The sequence below is a fragment of the Mytilus edulis genome, chromosome 3 (assembly GCF_963676685.1).
Source record: "Mytilus edulis chromosome 3, xbMytEdul2.2, whole genome shotgun sequence".
Taxonomy (NCBI): Eukaryota; Metazoa; Mollusca; class Bivalvia; order Mytilida; family Mytilidae; genus Mytilus; species Mytilus edulis.
Genome location: NC_092346.1, coordinates 93,205,387 through 93,225,549, shown reverse-complemented (window position 1 = coordinate 93,225,549; position 20,163 = coordinate 93,205,387). Strand labels below are relative to the sequence as shown.

The window sequence follows — 20,163 nt, the reverse complement described above, 5'->3', positions numbered from 1 at the left end:
GAATTCAACATTACAAAAAATGTGAACTTTTTTTTCAAGTGGTCACTGTACCATGAAAATGAGGTCAAGGACATTGGACATGTGACTGACGGAAACTTCGTAACATGAGCCATCTATATACAAAGTATTAAGCATCCAGGTATTCCAGCTTCTAAAATATAAAGCTTTAGGAAGTAAGCTAACGCCGCCGCCGCCGGATCACGATCCCTATGTCGAGCTTTCTGCAACAAAAGTTGCATGCTCGACAAAAATGATTTGATATATTTCGTGCTATTTATTTATAACTAAGAATGATTGTTATCAGAGCTGTGTTTACAGGTACCCTTCTCTTCGCCCCTTTTCTATTTTTGATATTTTAATCAAAAATTTAAAAAATCAAACTTTCAAAAAGTGAAATAATCAAAATTGCACGTAAGGTTTAGTATTTTCAAAGTTTGATCAAATTCCTAAACTATCAAATTTATAAACGATATCTAGAATTTTGATATTTTAATAATTTGGTTAAAATTTCAAATTTTCAAAACTTAAACACAATTTGAAATTTTGATATTTTAAAACTTTGATCAAAATTCCAAAAATCTAAAATTTCAAAACTTTTTAAAACTTTGAATTGATAAGTGTTACACGGACCTTTTTGCCCTTTTTCTATTTTTGATATATTAATCAAAAATTTAAAAAATCAAACTTTCAAAAAGTTAAATAATCAACATTGCACGTAAGGTTAAATATTTTAGAAGTTTGATCAAAATCCTAAACTATCAAATTTAAAAACAATATTTAGAATTTTAGTATTTTAATAATTTGGTTAAAATTTTAAAATTTCAAAACTTTTACACAATTTGAAATTTTGATATTTTAAAACTTTGATCAAAATTCCAAAAATCCAAAATTTCAAAACTTTTTATAACTTTGAATTGATAAGTGTTACACGGACCGCTTATTTGGTAGCTGTATTGATTTGGTGTATACCTGACAGCTCTTCTCTGGATCATTTAAATTTTTTGAATTTGTTGTTTCTGCTGGGGGTCCCAGTCAATACTACAATATTCAATTTTTGGTCTGATATCATATATATATATATATATGTTTTGTAAGCAAGTTCTTTGTTTTTTTGCTGTTGGTTTTTACATTTCTTTCCGAAAAAAGTGTAAATCCGTGAGTGATGCATTTGGTTTATTTGTGATGTTATTTATATGTGAATTCCATGTCAGATCGTTTGTGATGGTAACGCCGAGATATTTTGCTTTGTCTGTTGATTTTAATATGTGATCATGTAGACTAGTGTGTATTTAAAGATAATGGGTTTACGCTTTCTTGTTATGTGGATGATTTCACATTTGTCTGGGTTAAAAGACATTAGCCAGGCCCATTCTTTCTCCCATTGTTCAAATTTATGTAAGTTTGATTGAAGGGTGTGACAGTCAGTAAGTGATGATGTTGTTAAAAACTCAATGGTGTCATCTGCAAAGAGACAAACATTACTTTTGAGGTTGTCTACCATGTCATTTATATAAATCAGAAAAGGACATGGACCAAGAATAGAGCTTTGAGGAACGCCTGACAGTACAGGACAGCTCAGTGTTTAATGTGTAACTATCAACTACCACTTTTGGGGATCAGTGAGATAACTATGCCTCGATCCAGTCTGATGTTTTATTGTATATTCCATGCGTTTCAGTTTTAAGATAAGTATTTGGTGGTCCACTTTATCGAATGCTTTCGAAAAATCCATCAACTACGTCAGTTTGTTTACCGTTTACCATATAATCGAGTATTTGTTGTGTAAATAATAGCAGTTGTGTTTCACAGCTAAATTTTGATCTGAACCCATGCTGCAGTGGGTATAGTAAGTCATGATTATCAAGATGTTTCATTACAGATAACACAATTATATGTTCTAATGATTTACTAAGAATACAGGTGAGGAAGATTTTTTCAGGTTTATTAGATTTTTCTCCTTTTTTGAAGACTGGTGTAACCATGGCCTCTCTCCAGTCGTTTGGTACTGTGCCTGTATTTACTGATGAGTTGAACAAGTCAGATATTATAGGTGAGATTTCATAATAAACTTCTTTTAGAAAATGAGGTGATATTTTGTCTGGACCAATTGCTTTTGATGGGTTTAAATTTTTAGTAATTTAGATGTTCCTTCTGGGTGATATCTATTTGCTTCATTTCAGACTTGCAACATTTTAGATGGAATATATTTTGTCTGTCATTTGTTTTATATCTGAGAGTACTCACAGTAACTGACAGCTAGTACAAAGCCAATAACAACTCAGTAATAAAAAAATGCTTCGAACATTAAATTATGCGTTGTCAGTTTATTTTCTATCTTTGATTTTGACTGTCCTTCTGGTATCTTTTGCCCCTATTTCACCAATCATTCAGGTCCAGAATGAGCAGCTGGGGGTATCACACATTTTCTTGAAAATCAAAGTTGTTATATGCAAGCAACATAGACTTGGTCGCCAAATTTTGGAATTTTGATATAAAATTGAGAAAGGAAATGGGGAATGTGCCAAAGAGACAACAATCCGACCATAGAGCAGACAACAGCAGAAGGTCACCAACAGGTCTTCAATGCAACGAAAAATTCCCGCACCCGGAGGCGTCCTTCAGCTGGCCCCTAAACAGATATATACTAGTTCAGTGATAATGAACGTCATACTAAACTCCAAATTGTACACAAGAAACTAAAAGTTAAAATAAAGTAATACAAGACTAACAAAGGCCAAAGGCTCCCAACTTGGGACAGGCGCGAAAATGCGGCGTGGTTAAACATGTTTGTGAGATCTCAACCCTCCCCCTATACCTCTAGCCAATGCAGAAAAGTAAACACATAACAATACGCACATTAAAATTCAGTTCAAGAGAAGTCCGAGTCTGATGTCAGAAGATGTAACCAAAGAAAATAAGCAAAATGACAATAATACATAAATAACATCAGACTACTAGCAGTTAAATGACATGCCAGCTCCAAACTTCAATTAAACTGATATAAAAATTATGTCTTCATCAAATGAATATCAGGCACAATCCTCCCCGTGAGGGGTTTAGTATCATACCATCATAGTATATATGAGAAGAACATAACCCGTGTCATGCCAACAACTTGTTTTTAAATAAATGTATTTAGTTCCGATGCAAAGACCCTATAAGTGAATCAATATTAGCGGCAAAATATGCAATCTTTAATGACCTGACAACAGTATCGAAACTATATCCCTTCTTAATAAGTCTATTAAAAGATTTTGTTAGCTTCTGAGGTCAATACTGACATTTTTGTGCTTTATAAAGAATATTTCCATAATATATTGTATGTGAAATACCTGAACGTATAAGATGTCTGCATGTTGAGCTATATTAACGAATGATGTCCTTATACCGATGATAATTTTATAAATTTAGTAAATGTTTTGACTAGTTTGTGATATCGAAAACCCTGGTGTAATAATTTTTCAGTAATACATAAATTTCTCTCGTTAAAATCTAAAACATTGTTACATACACGAGCGAATCGTACAAGTTGAGATATATAACCACCGTAAGATAATTCATGAATATCGCACAATCTTAATATACTATCTTCTTTTATTTTTCTCGAGAAGTCAGCCTTTTGAAGTGTAAAGGTTGGTGAGAAAAGGGAGAGAACAATCGGTTCTTAAAGGAATGCCAACTGTCTATTGAAGAACACATCGACCAAATGTAAAAAAAATCATTCTGTCTATAAAAATCGAACATCTTCATAAGATCATATGATGTCAGTTTCAGAAAATTTATAATTTGAAAAAGAGTGATACCGGTATTTATACAATGTAAGTATGCCTTCTCCCGTCCTAAAGCAAATTATTTGTATCTACAGTCACTGTGGCCTTTTATTTTATGAAACCATTTTGGACTATTAATTGGAACTATCTTGAACCTTATATTTGGAACTATCTGGATGCCTGTACACATCGTACACTATCTGTATGCCTGTACACATCGTATACTATCTGGATGCCTGTACACATCGTACACTATCTGGATGCCTGTACACATCGTACACTATTTGGATGCCTGTACATATCGTGCACGTTCTACATTTTATCTTTCTTCTCTCTCTCGGTTTTAGTTGATCAAACAGGGAGACAGGTGCCTTACTGCCTCAATATGGAAGCTATCCAACAAATATTAAGGATGTTCGGGTATTTTCCGCCTCTTGGGTTGGGAAATAGCAAAACACAATCGGTCTAGATTATTAACAAAATATCAAATTTTTTATGAAGAATGGAATTGATTTGTTTTAGACTTTTTATCAAAATTAAAAATGTTTTATCTTATTATTACGAGTGGTTTTTTTTTATTTTTATTTAGCACTTTTTTGCATGTGTGAAGGGAATTTAATTTTGTTTAGTAGCAATAAAACGAGTCCTGTGACCCAATGTAAATTATGAAATTTATCTTCTCAGATCTAATTTATCTGATAATTCTATCGTTTTCTTTTTATCACGAGAAATTGTTTTAATTATGTATTATCTGACAATTTTGCACAACCTGTAACTCGAAAAAGCTCTGTGACTATTTACTAATACTATATTTTGAGGGAAAAACCGTGATATAACCTACAATTTGGAAAATAAAAAAAATAAAACTATGGATTTAGATCTATACCCCTGCTCTATCTTCATTACAAGTAGTAAACAATCGTACAATACTCGACTTTCATCATCGGATAATTTTATTGTCCCTAAATCAAATACAGAATTATACAAATCAAGTTTTTCTTTTAGTGGTCCAAAAGTGTGGAATTCACTGTCCAGTGAAATTAAAAAATCAAAAAGTATATCTGCATTCAAAAACTCTTACAAGTCATTTTATTTTTAAAAGTGTTGAATTTATAAGTTAAGCCACAATGTATACCATAGTTGTTTTTGTTGTTGTTGTATATTACTTTATATACGTCTATTGTTTACATGTGTGTAATAGTAGATTAATTATTTTTTATTCATATTCACTGGGGTAAAGCTGATGACCGTAACTGCATTCACGGTCATCCCAAGATGTCGGATAAAAAATTAGGTCAGTTTCTGTATTGTCTGTTTAAGTGTTTCTAGATCATTTTCTTTACAAATCATACATTGAAACGATGAAAATTAATAAAAGAATCACTCGGAAATCACTAATTACTTCCGAGAAATGTGCATGAAACGGGAATTTCGATTTGAAAAAATCGTGAAGATGACCGTAAATCACAATCGAGATGACCGTAACAGAAACAGAGATTCATAACAAGGCTGACCGTAATTGGTTTTAAGATGACCGTAATTTGTAAATGATGACCGTAACTTTTAAAGGATGACCCTCAATTCTAAGAAATATCCGTATTTATATAACTACCTTTTTGTATCAAATGATAAATCGTGTTGGTATAAACATATTAATATGAGAGTATTATCCTATAGGTAGAAGAAAATAAGACGTGCTTCAAATTGCAAAGTTTACCATATGTATCTTTTTTACGGTAGAGGGTTTAATTTTTAAAATGAATTTGCAAAAAGACATGCAAATAAACAGGTAGGAAAAATCATGCTACAAAAGCGCGATAAAATGACACCTTACATGTATAATGAAAAAAATGCGGTGCACAGCCTCCAACTGCACGACAAAAGATTTTTTTTTATTTCTGCGATTCCTTTTAATGCATTATAATAAATACACATTTTTAAAAATGCCAATGCATGTACACCCATTGATATTATATCGTCTTCCATTTTGTCGTGCAAATAAAATCACAGAAAATATTTTGAAAATATCATACGACTAGTGAAGGTGAGCTCCAGCAAAGTAAATCCTTAAAATAGTTTTGTACGAATAGCGTATCACAAGGCGGAACGTTGTCAATTTGTATATATACAGAAATGTTATTCATACAGTCAGGATTATACTTCGTCAAAATTATCTCCCCATCACGCCAGTTCATGCTCACAACAATCGTAGAAATTGAAGCCATTGTAGGGATGACGCTCTGCCAATTTTGCTCTTGAAAACTGACAAATTTATCCACATAGCACCATTATGATCCGTTATATGTCAGTTGTATTCTAAAAGATAAATGTATCTACTAGCAATTGAGCATTAGTTAATGATCTTGTCTACTTAAAAATATTGTCTGATCGGATGTCAGGTGGAATTTTCGATAATTCTTAAGCATTTAAAAAAAAATTCTAATTAAATATTTCGTGGAAGGGCAGACTTAATATTTTCAGTGGTTGAAGATTATAAACCCTAGTTATCACACACAGGAAAATCATATTTTTTTGAAGATATTCATTTTCATCATCCAAATTAAAAGACTGTCGTCAAGAACTTTTAGAAAAAAACAATAGCTATTCGAACACACCTACTGTTTTTGTGATTCATTAGATAGGTATTTCACTTGACCCATATATTCAATTTTCATCTTTTGTCATTTTTTTACGTTATAAAGTCAACCTGTAGCTTTGATATATAAAAATGATAGAATCTGAAGCGAGATGCTATATCAAATACTCTTGCTTTTTACGTTTTAAAGACAAAATATACACTTCAAACATGCCCCAACATAAAAAGGTGCACTCGATTTTCGATACAATCGTTACCTATTTTTGGGAATATTTTCTTGATGCACATAATGAAAGGGCAGACACGAAAATTTCTGAACTAAAAGATTTATATGTTCTCCGTCCCTCGTTAAAAAAAAATCATCGGAGGTTAAGCATTTTCTACATCCAACTTATAGATACCCATGTCGTCGACTTGATATCTTATTGTTTTGCATTACTATGTAATAGATAAATTGAAAACTTATGCAAATGGTGTTTTTAAAATAAAACACTTCGTAATTGAGAAGAAAATTGTCGTTGTATTTGTTTCTATTAATTTTTAAAAATTTTGTCACTACAGTTAACATTACAGTAAACATTTATCGCCTTCTCTAACAAAGAGCTTCGATTCTTTTGTTCTATTGCAAGAGTGTTTCCGCCTGCATATATCAAGACAAATTAAGATTTTAATCTGCTTGCTCTGGAACCATACACATGGGCTCGATTACCGAATATCCATATGTATTATTAATGCTTTTTATGCTCCATTAATTGGCATTATGTTTTTCTGGTCTGTGCGTACGTTCGTCCGTTCGTCTATTTGTTTGTCCGTTTGTCCAGCTTCAAGTTAAATCAACTTGAAACTTAGTACACATTTTCCCTATGGTATGATCTTTTTAATTATAATGCCAAATAACAGTTTTATCCCATTTTCATAGTCCACTATACATAGAAAAGGATAGTGTAGGTGAGGCATCCGTGTACTAGGGACACATTCATGTTTCTTCAAATTTTCGTCGTATCGCTGTCAATTTGTGTTAAAATTTTAACGTCGTTATCAATAAATATTTCATTGTTTACGAGAAATATGCAATTTACTATCATTGTCATAAATCCCAAATACGGCCAATTATATTATAGTTTAATAAAAGAAATTTATTAAACATATTTATATCCGCCATCCGAGCCCCTATTGAGATCGACAAACTCAACAAAAAGCTTTCAATACAAATATGGATATTTCATAGAATTGACGGTCATCCTATAAAAGTTACGGTCGTCCTATATAAATAACAGTCAGTCTTTACAAATTACGGTCATCTTTTACAAGTTACGGTCATCTTTTTACCAATCACGGTCATCCTTGTTATATGTTACGGTCATCTTGAAAATATTTTGATTATGATTTACGGTCATCTTCACGATTTTTTCAAATCGAATTTCCCGTTTCATGCACATTTTTAGGAAGTAATTAGTGATTTCCGAGTGATTCTTTTATTATTTTTCATCGTTTCAATGTATGATTTGTAAAGAAAATGATCTAGAAACACTTAAACAGACAATACAAAAACTGACCTAATTTTTCATCCGACATCTTGGGATGACCGTGAATGCAGTTACGGTCATCAGCTTTACCCCAGTGATATTGTTAACATTGTATGCAGATTCAGATTCAGATTCAATAGTTTATTAAAGTCTCACCACATACAACATGATTAAAACAAGATACAATTATAAAATTAATTATACAGTAAACATAGTTAAAACAATTAAATACATGTATGTGCCATGTTTAAAAGAATTATGAGAGACTATTAAAATACAAATAATACTTATTCGTTTTATAAAATACTACAAATACAGTAGTTAATGATATAAAATACTGTTTCTCCTTGTTAAAATGTTATTGCAGGTTTTGGCAACAATATTACAAATATTGGTATTTTTAAACATATATATAAATTTTTCTTCATCAGACAAGTTTAAAAACATATCATTATGACACAATATATCAATAAAAAGTGCATGTCTCAGATCTTCATGCATGTAGAGAGCCTTATTGAAAATTGGTTTAATCCAAATGAGTTACTCTCTTTAAATAAAGATATTATTATTATTATTATTATTATTATTATTATTATTATTATTATTATTTTATTATTATTATTATTATTATTATTATTATTATTATTATTATTATTATTATTATTATTATTATTATTATTATTATTATTATTATTATTATTATTATTATTATTATTATTATTATTATTATTATTATTATTATTATTATTATTATTATTATTAACATGCTTTCGTCCTTATGCGCTGGTAACGTTTACCTCTGCCACCGCCTCTCCCACCACAGTCACTGATCATCTAATCTAGACTTTTAAAGAGCTGGTTCACCCTAGGATTTTTGTCTGGGATCACTGGACAGTGGTAGTTTTTGAGTGAAGGCTTATCATCTCGGGAGAAGATAGTTGTTGTTTTGTGTGGTCTTGTGTACTCTTATGTTATTTTTCTTATAATACGGGTCTGGATTGGATTTGACGGATATTTTTTACACATGCTGGCAATATAAGAAACATAGCAATCAATCTAATCAGATTGCATAGCAATGCAATACTTTCACATTTTTTATAGTCCAGCCGTTTAAAAAGATGTACACTTTTCCCCAAGTTTTATTTTAAAACTAAATGATAATGTTAAAGTAATCTGGTTGCTCAAAGCTTCTTCATAATTCTGGTGAGAGATCAAGATTGCTTTCGCCAACGTTTACCATTAGTGAAAGTAAATTAACTAGAATACTAGTATTCTTATCTGGAAAAGAGACAAACAGACAAATGATAGTACACAAAACATAGAAAAAAGTAAAGACTTTAGCAACAGGAACCCCACCAAAAACTGGGGGTGATCTCATGTACTCCGAAAAGGTAGGCAGATCCTTCTCCACATGTGCCACTCGTTGTGTTGCTCATGTTAGTACAAACCCGATAATAAGTCTAATTCGGTAGGCAGTCACATTCGTGAAAAGAGAACGGGATTAGAACTATATGCTAATATTAAAATTAAAAACCAAATGACATTTTTTTATTATATTTACTTATTAATTACAGCTTGATTATCACACTTTCTAGTCAAAAAAGAACTTGCATTTAACTTCCGTACGTATCGTTTACTGTCACGAAGAACAGCGGCCATTTATCATCCCTTTGTACGGACTACGGTAAATTTGAAGCGCACTTCTTCCGAGTTAAGGAAAATCAAATATGCGCGGTTTTATAAACTTGGCAATCGGCTGAGTCGTTAACCTCAAGAGGATATCTATATATAAATACGACATGTTATGTGTACTTTATCGTTGTTATCAAATGTTTATTTTCTACCTTGTTCATAGTGTATAGTCCTTCAACTTATTTATAAAATTAGGACTAACCGATCACACATGTAAGTAAAGTTATTAACTTGCATTGTATATTGCTTTTTCTGCTTTTTAAGAGACACCCTTGAAACTTATACAGTAGATTTGAATCACATTCTTTTTTAATTACATATTTTGCATCTTACTTCGGCATGCTAGACTTAAACAACAACAACAAAAACAAGAAAGAACATACAAAATATCAATAGTAATTAAAAGGCCGATGCATCATGAAAAGGGGACAGTGTAGATATCTCTGAATAATAGTTTGGGCCCGCAACATATGTTCATCTGCATGCCCCATGTATGGAACCTCGTCAATGATTGTTTAATATTGAATCTTTTGAAACATGTTTTGCCATTTCGGGAAATTTATGTTAACTTTAGTAAAGTCGCTGTTGTACACATTGTTTTTACTGTGTGCGATTTGGACTATGCAATGTTGACGCATGCTTTTTTGGGGGACCGCGTCTGCCACTCTGTGTCTTTTGGTTAAGCCTTTCGTGCGGGTTGCTATCTCATAACGTACCGGTATTCACAAACTCTCATTCGATTCACATTCACATAACATGCGTGATAAATGACCGAGGACAAGCAGATATATTCAGATTATCAAATATTTTTGACTAAAAATAGTATGAAGTGCAGTACATTGAATGTTTGTGAAGTCAGGGTCAAAATATCAGGTCTTCAATCAATTTTACAGGTAGCCGATATAGTACATCCGACATAATTTTGCTAAAATTTTATCACAAAATCTCTGAATTATTAATCGATAAAAACAAAGTCCACGGCTATCTTTTTTATAGATTTCTTTGGTCAAATATTTTTACCTCTTTCTTACATAGTACAATAGAAGATTGTCGTTATTATAATCAAAGTACTGAAGTACTGAACATCAGAGGACCTCAAGTTGTGTTGAATTATTGATAAATGACAGGTGTTTATATTATACCTACCAGACAGATATGTTCACCATACAATATAGTACAAATATTAAATATAATTTGCTATCATATCTGAGATACTGACTTGAACTAGGAAACTTAACTTTGTGAATTATCAAATTCAATGATTACTTGGTCAAATGAGAACTGTTAGATTGGCATTATGACCATATAGTTGCACACATACAAAAATCGCTAACATATAACTTATAATAGAGAATCAACATAGCAAACAATTCTTCGAGTAGCTATATAGTCACTCACTGAACTATGAAAAAGAGGTTCAAGACAATCATATCAAAACAGATAAATTGTAATTGTGGCTAATTGAAAAATAAAGTGGGGGAAAATATATTGTTTTGGCGAAAGAGGTGGCGAAAAAAATAATTGACCCAGGGGAAACCCTGGGGCTAAAGATACCAGATGAACAGCAAACTCATAAATGGAAAATAAACTTACAATTCCATGACTAAAACTGAAAAAGACATGCATACAAATAAAAGTACACTAGAAACAACATAGAAAACTAAAGACTGAGCAACACGAACCCCACCAAAACAGGTGATCTCAGGTGCTCCGGATGGGTAAGCAGATCCTGCTCTACAAATGGCATTTATTAACAATGTTTGTACAAGTAGTATCCAGGTCTTTTTTCTGAAACATTTAGCTTTTGGATCAATTGCTAATTAAATGGATGTTAACACAGCAAGATTACTATCCCTTATTCTAGATTTTTGTTGCAGTCAACACAAACTCTTTAAATGTTCATAAAAAGCTTCACTGAGTTACATTTGTATCTTGGTTTTATTGTAACACAGTCAATCATTTATCCATTATATTTTTTTTTTTTAATCAGCAGCATGTACATTGTAGGTTCTGTTTTCTAATTATTAAATGGTTCATTGTAAATATTACAATGTATTATATGTAGATAGCCATTTGCTAATGATGGTATTTTTGTTAATTGAATATCACATTTGGATAGTTTTTCAACTGTTAGTTTTTTTTACTTTGTTCTGGATTTAATACTTTGGATACCACTGGTATAGCAATGAGAACATTTTGCACTATACATATAGAACACAACTACCATTATGAATGTGTCGGTCCTTTGTAAGAAACCTGTAAAACAGGCCTTGTAATTTTTTGGTGTATATCTTGAGATCCTGATTGTACATTGATGTGGCCATTAGTTTTCTTGTATATATTGTTTAACATTTGACATTTCATGGCTATTTCTAACTGATTTATGTATAGTTTTTTTCTGATTGTAAAAATGTTGTATGGTTATAAGCTTTATTTCTTTTTCATCATTTTGTGTAGAGCTCAGACAGGTGTCTGATTTATACCAATCATACCTCCCTTTTCTTTTTTTATGAATAATGACAACAGTTTGGTTTTAATTTTCATTTATGTATGTACATGTAACAATATAAAACAGTATATATACATGTATAATCTCATTCCATCATTAATATTGGTCATTGTTGGTATATATTTATCTTTAAGTTTAACAATGTACTGTGAAAGAGCTATCTTCTAACAGATACTTAGTATAATATAATGGTTATTGTGAAACCACTGATTTAAAGGACAAGTTTCACTTATTGCCCAAAATAGCCTAAACTATAAAACTCCAAAAAGTTCTCAATTTGCTTCGTAATTTGGGTCTATTTCAAAAGTCTTAACACTCAATAAATGAGTTCTTTTCATAAAAGTACATTTTACGGTCAAAATGTGATGATTTTGGGCAATTTTCAGACCTGAAAGCTTTAAGCCTCAGGAATAAAGATTTGGCCCCTACCTACATGTACCATCCAAAATGTTTTGTAACCAAAAGAATCCAAATCTGATATATATAATTCATCAATATAAAAACTTTTCAGATCTTGGATGGCAGCCAAGTTTAATTATGCCAAAAACAATTTAAGTTTTACCATAGTTATCTGTGGTATAATTTTCACAATTATTCAATGGTTTTGTTGTGTCTGATTTTCGAATAGAAAAATAAAGATGGCAAGACCTGAACGATGCCGCCTAATTTTTTTAAGTAACATATGAACAACAGAGTCAGTGTGGGGCCACTAAGCTAAACTGCCCGCTTTGCACCAGCCAATATAAATGAATGCCTAGGGTGGGAATCGAACCCACATACACCAACTCTGTTGTCCCTATATTTTTTTTTTTAAATAAACAAAAACAAATTGTCAACAACAAATAAAAAAATATAGCACTCATAGGTTTGTCTCAATAAAGATTTGCTTAGTTTGCTCATGCAGTATCCCAATATTGCTCTCAATAGTATAAATAGGCTCATGTGTGCTCAAATAATCATTTAGATTAGTCTCAATATTGATATATATCTAACTCAATTGAGTAGATCTAGCTCAAATTTTACTCAACATATAACTGATCATATTTGCTCAATTTAAGATCTCATGGGTGCTCATAGATAAAGTTAACTGATTGTATTTCTCATAGATATAACTAATCATATTTGCTCAATTCAAGTTCTCATATGCATGTATGTGTGAACAAATGTCTAATATAAGTTACTAAAATTTGACATGAATATGGTTACACATTTAAATTAAATAGTGCTGTAGAGTATGATAAGCACAAGTATGTCATCAAATTATCATATAATTTTGGCGATACATGTCATGTATGGTCAAAATAATACAATACTACAAGCTAAGGAAGACTTAAAAAACAGGACAGTTAATCTATATTTATATCTCCAAAACTGTAAGGTTTCTCCCAATATATCTATAGTAATTCAGTAAATGTGATTAACCCAAATTCTGACATTTCAGTGTAAAGTAAGACTCTTGATTTTACGAGCAAGAGTCTTTATACACTCAAAAGAATCCAACTCTATTGGAAGAAGAAAAAGTCGAAGATTCTCTGAATATTATTATATATAAACAATAAATTCAACCAATAATTATATATTAGAATTACTTACATAGACATAGTCAAAGTCATTACAAATTCCGCGAATTTTCCAGTCAAGGGGACATATTCACATATACTAATGCAACAAACTAAGTCGGAGAAGGAGCGAAAATCCGAAACAGTATCTTAAAAACAGAAAATAGTTCCGTGTGTGTGTCCAAGTGATCAATCTACTTGTTATTTACGAAGAAAAGAAATTTAACTCCAAAAATTGTTGAGATCTTTATAAAAACAAATTGTTGTTATAAAAAATACACAAATAGTAACCTTATCTTTAAAGGCCTTGCAGGTTCTTGTTACTCCTACCCAATCTGCTGGTATTTTCAAAATGGCTGCGGGCCGGGACGTGACCTGATAATTTATTTTAATATTATGACAGATTAAATTTTCCTGGTTTTGCTACGTTAATATTATAGACAAATATGCTACAAACGGTTTAAAAAGGTGACTCCAAATCAAATAATTGAAATATAATTACCTTTCTGTGTATAAATGTATGAATTGATTTCCTCTCGATTTTCTACACGCTCGCTCTTGCCCTCTTGCGCACTCGTGGTATTCATCCGCAACAACAATTTTTCGACGCGTCATTGATATTGAAGATCGTTTGATTAATATACAAATATTTCTAACGACAAAACATTTTCATATTATAAATTTTGCATTAAGAAAAATTGAATCAAAATTAAAAAAACTGAGTATCCATTGAAAACATGAATTTAAAAGAAGCGATACGGAATTTTATTCTGCACTATATAGGTCCGCGGGTCTATAATGTCGGTTATTATTCCAACACTAATTATATATGCATCTCTTTGATCTTTGAAAAGTAGGCGATGGCAATACACCCGAGGCCCCCTCAGGGGCCTCTGATGTAATAAAACGACTGCATGTCATGGAATCTTGAAGGTGATGTGACAACAGTCAACATTTGATTCATCCTTCATATCACATCACACTACGTTACCCTATATAATTCAACACCAAACCGCGATATAGCCTTTTTGCGCTCAAGCGGCGTAAAGCCAATACCAATCAATCAATACCCAAACATCTATACAAAGCCATAGCACTGTTTATGAATATCAACTCATTCAGGGGCGGGTCCAGGTAAGGGCGTAATGGGCGAAAAAAAAAAAAAAAAAAAAAAAACTATCTTTATAATCTGCTAGTATTGTATTGAATAATGGCAATTTATCATATTCATTAATTAAACACATACTCTGATTTCTTTTTATACTGATTCCCCAATCTGATGGGTCATCATCAACCGTAAAATTTCGTTTCTCGGAGTCCGACGTGTTCAACTAAGCGATTAGTATCCATTGTTGTTGATGTGATAAAGAATTCGCCAAAGATGTCGATGTCCAAAAAAAACAACGTCAAAAGACCTTAAAAACGAATGATTTGAGAAGCACCATGAAGGAGGATCGCCTAAATGCTCTGCTTGTTTTATATGTTCACAAAGACATTAAACTTGATTTTGATAAAATTATTGACGATTACGTCATGAGAAATCCACGTAAAATGGTTCTAATGAATCCACTCTAGTAATTGAGAGTCCGTCAGTATTTTTCTGTGTTCATTTAAGGTTTTGCGTCAAGGTACATGTATACAAGAAATATGTATATTTCCACATTAAAGCAATACTCAGAACGAAAGATCTTTATTCTTCAGTGTTTATTTGTCTTGTATCATGTGTGTCGTTCAACGAAACCCGAACTTAATAAAAAATAGAGGGATTACTTCATAATTTGATGCTAAATTGTTGAAATTCAGGAGCTTCTGAGCTATCATCCCCTCAACCGTAATCACGCCTCTCGTTCATAAAATCCTGGCCTAGGAATTGAAATGTTAAGTAACTCCTTAGACCCTTGAGTTTGGAATTTCTCGTTATTGGTCTACTGCTGTTAAGATCCATCCAATCATTTTAATATACCATAGACAATTAATGGAGGGAACTCGGCATAAAAAATGTCACACCCTGGCACTTTAACTATACATGCTCCAAGTCAGGAACCGTTACATTAGTGCAATTCTCTATTATTTTATGTTTTTAAGCCAAAAAAAGGTCCAAAAAAAACTATTTTATCCTACGCCTCCCCTTTCAAATATCCTGGACACGCCCCTGTCATTCCCTTATATCTTAAAACTGCATGTGAATTAAGTTTCAGCATAACATGGCGAGTAATCTAATATTGGTGCTTTAAATCGCGTGTTTTCGTTTTTTTTTAATATCTCAATCTAATTTAAATATAGACCTTAAATTTCTCCATCATCAGCTTATCCTTAGCCAAGATCCTGTATTAATATAGTGGTTGTCGATAAAAATCTCTGAGTTATTACATATATGAGAAAATTAAGTTTTGTCAAAAAAACAGATAAAGTCTTTGTACTATCAACAACAATTACAGACTTAAAAGGGTCAATCAGATCAGATGCTTTTCATATTGAAAATCTACTTTTTCTTTTCAGAATAATGAAGATACTAGGGATAGAGTTCGCACCATTAGATGTGCCCTTTGAAAGACGCCTTCAAACTTTTGCGGTTTTTCAGTGGACGTTTTCGTTCTTATTTCTAGGATTCGGATGTTTATTTTTGTTTCTGTACGTATTGATAGCGACCAATTACTACTACATACCATTACTTTATGCCCTGTACTACTATTTTGACTCACAGAGAAGCGAGCGAGGTGGTAGGCGAATTAACTGGATAAGGAGGTGGAAAATTTGGACGCATTTTGCAAACTATTTTCCTTTAGAAATCGTCAAAACAACTGAGTTAGACCCTAATAAAAACTACATTATGGGTTTCCATCCTCATGGTGTACTTAGTGTGAGTGCTTTTGGAAATTTTACAACAGAAGGAACCGGATGGAGTAAGAAGTTTCCTGGATTGACACCGTATTTAATGGTTTTAGCGGGACACTTTCAGTTTCCATTGTATCGAGATTATTTCATGGCAGGAGGTAAGAGCAGGTCAATAAAATAAAAAGATACCAGGTTCTTAATAAACAGTGCGTCAATGGATTTAGTTCGTTACATGTTTATCAAAATTATAGTTTAAACATCATGAAAATATGTTGCAACTTCTGCAGTAAATGATTATTATACCAATTTATAAAATAAGAGAGCATTTTGTTTTTTATATTTGATTCCTGACAGTGGGAAAACCGTTTGTATTCAATTGAAGACACTTTTTAGATAAATAAAACATTACATATATATAACAAAACATTCAATTTACTGTTTAAAGTGTTACAAAGTTATATTTTCCGATGAGTGTGAAAAAAATCCCACACCATTTTGGTGATAAACAGTTTTAAAAACAATTGCGTTTTTTATTGAAAACATATACTTATATGTTCAACGATATGAAACCGATATGTACCACCTTCTGGTGACCTCTATACTATGCTTAAATTCTTTTTTTATCAAGGTCAAATTGAATGAACCAAACGTTCACAAGAGATACTTGGATATAAGCTCTAAAAATATTGAAAATCAGACACCTAAAATCATGCCGGTGCTGTCGATGTCTATGAATATTTATGCGAACATGGACGATGCCCATACGAAATTGTCCAAGAGATACTAAGAGCCTTTTGTTTTATTTTCAGGCGGAGTAGCTGTTACTGCAAGCAGTATGACCCACATATTAACAAAGAATAAATCTGGCCAAGCCTTGGGACTTGTTGTAGGTGGCGCTTTAGAAGCTTTAGAAGCCAATCCAGGACAGTATAACCTCAAACTAAAAAATAAGAAAGGCTTTATCAAAATAGCATTAAAAACAGGGTATGTGACTAGTAAGGTTAGTTTAACCAATCTTTTCCCTTTTGGCTTTGATTTTTAAAAGCTATGTTCGCTTCATAAACGTTAATGCCTACAGTCTAAACTTCTTAGACTGATACCGCATGTACATTGATCGTATTTCTGAACATATAAACTAGTTATGAGTACTAATTAGAGGTTTAACAATTGACGGTTACTTTTTTGTGCATTATTTTACTGTCAAAAAAGGTAGAACATATTTCAAACCAAAAGTATATTTTCTCAGAGGCATTCATGAATCGTCCTTGGTAATAAGCTATAAAAGATATCAGCAAGAAAAAAAGGTTGAAACAAGCTAAATATTAAGCCAACTGCGGCTTAATAACATGAAAATAATAAACGAATAAAACTCCAAATATAACAGACAACGACACCCACTAAGTTATAGGCTCTTGTATTGACTTACATGGAAAAAAATTATTCTGGTTTCCAAATGTACTCAGTTGATAAAAAGACTGTATTGTTTATTATTTTTCAGGACATCTTTAGTTCCTGTATATTCATTTGGAGAAACAGATTTATACCTTCAAGCAGATAACAAAGAGGGTTCATTTTTGAGAGGCATACAAAATTTCATGACAAAAAAATTTGGATTTTCTCCTCCATTATTTCATGGCAGAGGGATATTTAACTATACATTTGGCCTTCTACCGTTCAGGAAACCAGTGCATACAGTTTGTAAGTATATGAAAATGAAGGGATGAACTAAAATTGTCGATGAAACATATACCAAAGGATGAGGATGCAGAAGACAAGACTTCGTACGACCTTCAACAATGATAAAACAAATATATTAACTCTATTTATAGATGTTGTGGAACAATTATAACACCGTTCTTCCTAAATCGATATATTGAATCCTAACACCATCCTTTTATTTGGTTGTTTCCCATTTACGATGGTAGAAATGTATTTTGCTGTCAGGCGTCACACGGTCATTTACGACTACCGTTAGCGTCAAATTGGTTAAAATGATACCGTCATTCGTCAATATATCCTTATCGTGATTTGTCAAAGACCGTCAAAGCTCTAAATTAATTATTGTTACCGTTATTTTTGAAAAAAATTAAACGTTATTTGCCAAAACCTGTCGATTTCGTTAACGTCTTAAAGAAAGTGTAAATTTTATCGTCATGCACTAAAAATTACCGTCATTTGGCAAGATTTTTTTACCGTTATTCGTTATTCATCATGAAGGTATTCCCATTACGACATTACAAACCTCATTAACGTGAGCATAACTTAATATGAATAACTTATTAAAAGACAAAACCTCACCTTACATATGTGTGAATTGATTAAATGGCGTTTCTATTTTATTTTGCAGTTGGTAAACCAATAGATGTTCCAAAGACAGAGTGTCCGTCTCAAGAACAATTGGACAAGTTACATAAACAATATATGTATGCATTAACACTGTTATTTGAAGAACATAAAGAGAAATATGGCGTTCCAGCTGATCACCACTTAAACTTCATAGAATGATTACCATACCATTATCAATTCATTCCATGTCAAGGATGCTTAGAATTATTGCTATGCTTAGTACACATTGTATTTATGATACGTACATTTAGCTGCTTTTAAAAAGCTTGCGACTTTTTGCAAATTTCATATTGAAATATACACAATGGCTAGTTAAGGAGAATGCTTGAATATTAATAAATATTTGAATTAATGTAGATATTCATATTCGATAAAACGAGTAAGAAGATACAAAGCAATGACAAAAACTTAGGCAAAAAGTAGTTTATCGATTTTCAAATCTGATTTTAAACAATTAAGAAGATACTTATCTATGTAACACACTTTGGAAAAAAAGTTTTCTGATGTACAAATATCATCAAACAATTCAGAATATACAAATCAAGGTAAATTAGGCAAAGAAGTTTAATGATGGTCAAACCTGATTAAACGAGTAAGAAGATACAAAAAAGTAAAATAACAAAAAATACTGAACTCCGAGTAAAATTCTAGACGGAAAGACTCTTAACAAATGGCAAAATCAAACGCCCAAAGAATCAAACGAATTGATAACAACTGTTATATCCCTGATTAGGTACTAGCATTTTCATGTAGAAAAGGACAATTTAAACTGTTTTATAACCAGCTTAACTTGTATGACAGTCGCATCAAATTTCATTATATTGACAAAGATGTGTGAACACAACAAACAGACATAAAAAAGAAAGTCAAAAATAGGGTTTTACAGCAGTCAACATTTTGTTGTAATCACAATTCACTAAAACACCAAGTATATCAACAAAGAAAAACAAAAAGGCGTATAGACAAAGCACATCAGCAAATATGAAATACAAAAATACAAATATTTACCACAACACAATAACATAATGACAATAATGGGAAAAAAATTTAGTCAAAGTAGTTAACCGATGTCCAAATCTTACCAAACAAGTAAGACGATACAAATCGAGGCAGCAAAAGTAGTTAAACGATGTTCAAATATAATTAAACGATTAAGAAGATACACATTTAGGTAATACACTTTGGAAAACGAAGTTTACTATGCACAATCTATTCAAACAATTTGGAAGATGAAATCGAATTAACACACTTATACAAAAGTAGTATAACGATGTTCAAATCTGATCAAATGATTAAATAGATACAAATCAAGGTATACCACTTCAGGATG

At 31.7% G+C, this 20,163-nt stretch overlaps 1 protein-coding gene across 1 annotated transcript; it reads left to right on the top strand.

The window, feature by feature from the left end:
- Positions 1-9,673: 9,673 nt before the first annotated feature.
- LOC139517784 (2-acylglycerol O-acyltransferase 2-like) lies at positions 9,674-19,185 on the top strand. The gene is made up of 5 exons (XM_071309209.1): positions 9,674-9,797; positions 16,152-16,645; positions 17,297-17,471; positions 17,986-18,185; positions 18,835-19,185. Exons 2-5 carry the CDS (start codon positions 16,156-16,158, stop codon positions 18,990-18,992), a joined length of 1,023 nt encoding a protein of 340 aa, XP_071165310.1. The 5' UTR covers positions 9,674-9,797; positions 16,152-16,155; the 3' UTR covers positions 18,993-19,185.
- The last annotated feature ends 978 nt before the right edge of the window (positions 19,186-20,163 follow it).